The 6,592-nt window shown below is 41.5% G+C and overlaps 1 protein-coding gene across 1 annotated transcript; it reads left to right on the plus strand.

Moving 5' to 3' along the window:
- The first annotated feature begins 1,388 nt into the window (after positions 1–1,388).
- Positions 1,389–5,171, plus strand: LOC125904369 (transmembrane protein 74). The gene is made up of 3 exons (XM_049601722.1): positions 1,389–1,414; positions 3,259–3,348; positions 3,727–5,171. Exons 1-3 carry the CDS (start codon positions 1,389–1,391, stop codon positions 4,562–4,564), a joined length of 954 nt encoding a protein of 317 aa, XP_049457679.1. The 3' UTR covers positions 4,565–5,171.
- The last annotated feature ends 1,421 nt before the right edge of the window (positions 5,172–6,592 follow it).

A 6,592-nucleotide genomic window follows, 5' to 3' on the forward strand; every position in this document is an offset into this window, starting at 1 on the left:
CTTGGGAAATGCTGAGGTTGATACCACTCTTGTTTCTGTTCATTAAAAGCTGGAGCCAGCAGCTGGTTTTCTTAGCTTAGCATTAAGAATGAAAATGGGGGAAACTGCTAGCCTGGCTCTGTCCAAAGGAAACAAAATCAACTTACCAGCAGCATTTTTTTTTGTACCATTAAAACAAATGAGATATAATATGTCAGCTAGAGAGCTTTGGACAGAGCCAGGCTAGCTGTTTCCAGTTTTTGTGCAAGCTTAGCTAACTAGCTGCTGGGTGTAGCTTAGTATTTACTGTAGAGACATGAGTGCTGCATCAATCCTCTTGTCGACCTCTTGGCAAGAAAACAAATAGGTGTATTTATTTTCATAAATGCAAGAAAGGAAGAAAGGATTCAGTCTTTCTCACAAGAATTTGAAACTGCATTTACAAATTTGTGTTGTTAAATATAATTTCAAACATTTAACTGAGCAAAAAAAGTGAGTAACTTCAAAAATAAATAAATAAATAAAGATAAGTTGTGGAGGTGGGTGCATTAAGGGAGACTTGGTCCTATGACTTTGGTATTTCTAAAATCCTGTCTGCAGCTATAGGGCAAGACACTGTTTTTGTTCAGCCAGGTCACCGGAGGAAAATGTTGGTATTGTATGTTTCTGCAAACCACAGACACATTACATTTGTACGTTTCATATGTATCACATCAGTATTTCTAAAGTGATGTAGTTTTGATCGCATGTACATGAGCCAACATTGTCATCAGGAGGTAGAGAGGATGGTGAATAGCATGACACCTAGGCCAGAGAACTGCCAAGCATGGCTGTGCTGGCAATCAATTGTGCTACTTGCGATTGGGTAGGACAGGTGTAAGAGCTGGAACTTTATCTTTCTTCAGTTGTTTTTTTTTTTTTTTAATAAATTAAACCTTACTGAATACATTCATTTCATGGACTATGTATGTTCCAGCTTTTCATTATAAATGTTGTAGAAAATAAACTTCACAATGTAAAAATAATGAAAAAATAATTTTGAGTTTTAAAATGTTCAATAATATTCAATATTGGTGGGAACCATAGATGTATGAAAATAACTAGATACTGCTGGCTTTGCCCCCAAGTTCCCACTCAGCTCATAGACTTTAACTTGTGAAGATGTCACAGAATTTTAAATCACTTTTTCTCAACTCCAGAAAAGCTTTACAATCTTATTTTAATTTATTTTTTGCTGCAATACCCCAAGTGGCCACTGGGGAAAAATTAGAGGCAAGGCTGCATTGCTTTTTCTGGGGGCCTGGATGGACTCAAGCTCCACCTTCCAACTGCCACTGCACAGACTCTGGGTCACAGAGACAGCTGCCAAGCAACAGACCACTGTCTGAGAGCAGTGACTGTGTATGAAGATGGACAGCATGACAGCCCCCCAAAAGTAAAGCCAAAACGTCTTGATTGCCCTGTAGTGGCTGGCTGCAGAATAGGTCATAATCCCTGCCTCCTCCATGTTAGTGGATGGGACATTAGCTAAACTGGGGTAAGAGCCCCTTTATACCCCTGTTTTTACAGCACAGAGCTGCTGACATGGCTGTAGACTATTAGTTTTACAGGCTCATTACAAAATACTTTTGCTGGAGGTTTATTAGAAAGTAAGAAACTTGTAATAATTTATTAATGGTGCTATTACAGGGGAACTATTATGCTTTTCCTCATTTTCTGTCATATATTAATATCATAGTGAGAGAGATTTGTATTAAACATGGCCAAAGTTTCAAATAATGAGGTGAATGTATGTAAAAGTAATCCCTGTGAGGAGAAACTGCAGGCTTCAGACTGTTCTGTACACTCTGTTTCCAATGAGACAAGCTGACATCAGCTTGTGTTGGATTTCTTTATATGGTCAACTGCTCCAGACACGTTTTTACATTATGTGCAGTGCTACATGTAACTAGATCGAGGAAACATATAATCTTGTTTGTTGATGTTATTAATTTCTGCCTGATTTTGGATCATATTCCTGCTGGAACATGTCTAGTTATGTTTAGAAGCTTTTATTGTTCATTATTAATGAGAGAAAGTGTCGCCATACACAGTCATTCCCAGGTTGGCACTAGCCTACATTGCTACATGTAGCTACATGCTAATGTCAGGGAAACATGTAATTTTGGTTGTTGGTGTTGTTAATTTCTGCCTGATGTCGGATCATATTCCTGCTGGAACATGTCCGATTGTGTTAAGAGGCTTTTATTGGTCATTATTAATGAGAGAAAGTGTCGCCATACACAGTCATTCCCAGGTTGCCACTAGCCTACATTGCTACATGTCGCTACATGCTAATGTTGGGGAAACACATAAACTTGGTTGCTGATGTTGTTCATTTCTCCCCGATTTCGGATCATATTCCTGCTGAAACATGTCTGGTTGTATTCAGAAGCTTTTATTAGTCATTATTAATGAGAGAAAGTGTCTCCATACACAGTCATTCCCAGGTTGCCACTAGCCTACATTGCTACATGTAGCTACATGCTAATGTCAGGGAAACATGTAATCTTGGTTGTTGATGTTGTTAATTTCTGCCTGATGTCGCATCATATTCCTGCTGGAACATGTTCGGTTGTGTTTAGAAGCTTTTATTGGTGATTTTTCACAGTAGAAAGTTCTGCTATTCTCTGTTATAATTACCGTGGAAGACCCGGGTACACTGACCAGTCCAGGCTTTTTTGAAGGGGAGCTTCAAGAGACAGGTGCTAAAATCGAGTATTTTAGACAGAGAATGAATACAGACAACACAGACAATATGAAGAAAAATACAGTGTTTTATTGAATAGTTAAGCATGTAAACATGTTCCCAGAGACCCAAAATAAAGGTATGAACCTGGAAATGAGCATAAAAGATCCCCTTTAACATGAGTAGCTGCAGAATTCATTTTTTAAACCTGTACAACTTACTTGTATTTAACTGTTGTCTTGCTGTTTAGTGAAAAAAAAATCATGACTTCACTCTGGCAGGACGTATTTCTCACGACCAGACAACCCAAATTGCTCTTTCTATGGCTTATAGCTGATGTATATAACATTTATTAGGTATTAACTAAGCCATTAGTAACCTCTTTATATAAAGTGTCTTGTGAGGAGGTGGTACACTAATGTGAAATATCCCCACTCATTTGCCCACAGAGTCTGCCGCCTGCAGGCTCTCATCTGATTAGTGTGCATGTGCCGAGGAACACTGAAGTTGGCTCGGTAATAAGCATTATAAGGCGGTCTGCCGGAGCTCAGTCCGTGGGAGGGGTCTGCCAAACCTTTCCCTCTAATTGACCAGGGAGCAGAAGCAGCCGGGGATGCGAGCAGCCACAGACGGAGAGAGAGGTACTCAGCAAACCGCATTTTGTTGCTTAATAACCGATTACTGAAACACATTAGGTGGAATAAGATTCATTAGCGTGTCGCATGGTTACTAAGTGTTTTTGAAGCTGCGATTTGAGAGCTTTGCGGAAGCCAGAAAAGGCAAAAGATAAAGTGTTACTGAGCAGAGGAAATGGCATTATGGCATTGGGAATTAATTTAAGACTTGCTTCGCTGTACTTTAAAATGCTTGCGGTGCACCCAGGAGAAAGATGCGTGTAGGTCTTGCTTGTGCAAATACTTGAGGCGCAGATATAAAGTGGCTTGCAGCGACAAGGAATGCAAGAAATATTCATTCCAGGTAGTTTAAACATCTTATTTTCTGTGTTTTTGCACCGACAGAGACGGACGCATGGGCTTAACAGAAAGGGAAACCCAGCCCTGTGCTCAAATGGCTGATTTAGAACTGTTTTACTTTGATCACTCCGATCCGAGAGACACCTCCCTGGTTTTAAATAAGCACAGTATCAGCGAGATCAGCGGCGCAAAGTCACTTCATCCCGGCGGAGGAGATGGTTCAGCACCATGGACAGAGACCCGGAGAGCTGCGCGGCCGGAGGAGGAAACAGAAACATCTTTCACCTGCAAGCACCAAGATGATGAAGAAGATGATGATGACCATCTCATAGGGACAAGTCCACAAACCTGCAGACTGAGTCAGAGCTCCTCAAGTGAACTATATGAGGAGGAGGTGGTGGTGGAGGAGGAGGAGGAGGAGGACATCCCGGAACTTTACTTGCTGTCCGACGACGACCTCTCCTCTGACGGCTCGGGAAAGTCTGTGGATTACGGCTTCATCATCGCCGTGACATGCCTGGTGACTGGCATCTCTTTGGTCGCCATATCCTACACCGTCCCCAGGGATGTCCGGGTGGACCCGGACAGCGTGTCCGCCCGGGAGATGGAGCGGCTGGAGAGGGAGAAAGCCAGGGTGGGGGCCCATCTAGACCGGTGTGTCATAGCGGGACTGTGCTTGCTCACCCTCGGGGGCGTGCTGCTCTCCACCCTGCTCATGATCTCCATGTGGAAAGGGGAGATGATGAGAAGGAAAGCTTTTGCTTATTCCAAACACGCAGCAAAGTTGTACGGCTCGATCAATTTGAGAGCAGGCTCCAGCCCGACTCGGGAATCCTGCTCACATTTGTCAGTGGCTGATGAGGATTTAGAAGTGCTCAGCTGAATTTATGGACGGGACAAGCGGAAAATACTCAGAAAAGTGCTTAGGAAATCCTACTAGTGCTGTCCTATAATCGGGGATGTAGTGGGGGTTTAATGCTCTTTTTATTTCCAACAGCTGAGGCTACGTTTTTGGTTGATGTCGACATGTTTTAAAGGATCGTTTCACTTTTGTCTCTCTCTGTCCTAATACAATACTCACATGCCCTTAAGTACACTGACAGAGTTTTTTTGTTGCTATAATTTCCCCCTCTGTCCATATTGGCCCTGATAAGATCCAGTCCTAATCCAATTCCAATGTAAGTGACCCGGGACAAAATCCACAGCCCTCTTTTGAGTCAAAATGCATTTTAAAGTGCAGCTGAAACTAATATGAGGGTTTAGCATTTGGATTTGCAGGGGTTCAGTGAAAAACAGACCTGTAATAATACAACACAAAGGGCTGCATCAGTGGGGGTTTGTTGTTTCAGGTACCAATGAAAAATACAACCCAGATCGGGTAACCAACACATTCTTACTCCCAAATACTGACACTTGGTCAGTAGCCCTACATGTCAAATTATAATGCTCTGGTTATTAAAATAGCTTGATTGACTTTTGGTTTTACACAACAAAAGAACAGCCATCTCCCAGGTGAAAGTCTAGACACTGTGTGGACTTTCTTGCTCTTCATACTACAGCATTAGTTCTGAGTGTCAAAAAAAAGCTGCCGCCTGGTGGGTCTCATATCACTGCTTAAGGATGCCTTGGTGCATCAGTATCTGATGCTGAGGACCTCTGACCAAGCGCTGGTATTTGACGAGTTGGGAGTAAGATGAGGTTGGAGTAACAGATTTCTGAGTTTGAAGGTTTATCAGATGCAGATCCCTGCAGAGAGGTTTATAATACTCAGAGACAGAATTTTACAACACTGGAAGATTATCTCGGTCATAATTTATCATTTGTTGTGCCCATTGTAAGGAAACAGAAGTACACTCATTAATATTTTTCTACGCAAGACTTAAGTCAGTCTGCATGCGTCCTCAGTCATGACAGTTACAGTCTTTTCAGTACAAGATTTGGTACAAACACCATCTGGGAAAACACAAGGAGGTAATTTTGTTCTAAAAATACTGTCATTTTGGGAGATACCAACTGATATGACTAACTCAGACTCCAAAAGCTTCATGTTAACTTCAGATAAATGCAGAAATACATTACTTACACAGAAAGAGGACTGTGGCTTTTGTTCCGCATCACTTACATATATCTCTTTCCAGCTAGAATGGACAAGAGGAGCTGTTACAGCGACCCAACCTCTTGTTTGCACAAATGAGCATGTTAGTATGGTATTAAGATTTTAAGCTACATTCAGTTCATGGTAAACCTCACATGATGATGACCTGTACAAAATTATTAGAAGTTTTTTTCTTTCAAAGGTAAAACATGAAATATGCTTTCTTGAAATCTATATTTTGTTTACATGGTTGGATGGTGGTTTGCCTTATGATGATCTCTGACCCAGCTTTTTGTTTACCCCAGCGTCACTGCTTCTAATGATGCTGCTACTTCAGTGAATTTGTGTCTTTGTGCTGGTGCAGAATCATATGTTTGAAGGCCTGTGTGTATACTGTGGCTGCGAGGGAAATCAAACCTGAACCGGGAGCGGTGTCATTGTTAATGCCTTCATTTTCCACCTTGTTAGAAACATCACTTCACAGAATTGCAACTAACAAAGCTGTGCAGATGTGGTTTACAAAAAAAAAGAAAGAAAAAAAAAACAACAATTGCATGAAATTGTATTGAACTCCAGAAAAATTCTGTTTAATATAATTGTGACATGCTGAAGAGATGCTTGGTGTTTGCTTGTTGAAACGCAAATAGAAATACCACAGGAGGTGTAATTAGATTTTGTGGTTGAGTACCGATGTCGGGGAAGCTCAGTTTACGCCAAATACACTCGGGGGTTTTGACTGCAGATGTTCAAAAGCATACACAGAGAGAGACAGGGAGAGACTCAACAAACCCCTGGGGGGGAAGCTCTCCTGGTAAT

Source organism: Epinephelus fuscoguttatus, linkage group LG17, assembly GCF_011397635.1.
Source record: "Epinephelus fuscoguttatus linkage group LG17, E.fuscoguttatus.final_Chr_v1".
Taxonomy (NCBI): Eukaryota; Metazoa; Chordata; class Actinopteri; order Perciformes; family Serranidae; genus Epinephelus; species Epinephelus fuscoguttatus.

Coding starts and splice junctions, on each gene's coding strand:
- LOC125904369 (XM_049601722.1), top strand. CDS start 1,389: ATGGACAGCATGACAGCCCCCCAAAA. Junction 1,415..3,258: donor AGCATGACAGCCCCCCAAAA/GTAAAGCCAAAA, acceptor GCCGGAGCTCAG/TCCGTGGGAGGGGTCTGCCA. Junction 3,349..3,726: donor AGCCACAGACGGAGAGAGAG/GTACTCAGCAAA, acceptor TTGCACCGACAG/AGACGGACGCATGGGCTTAA.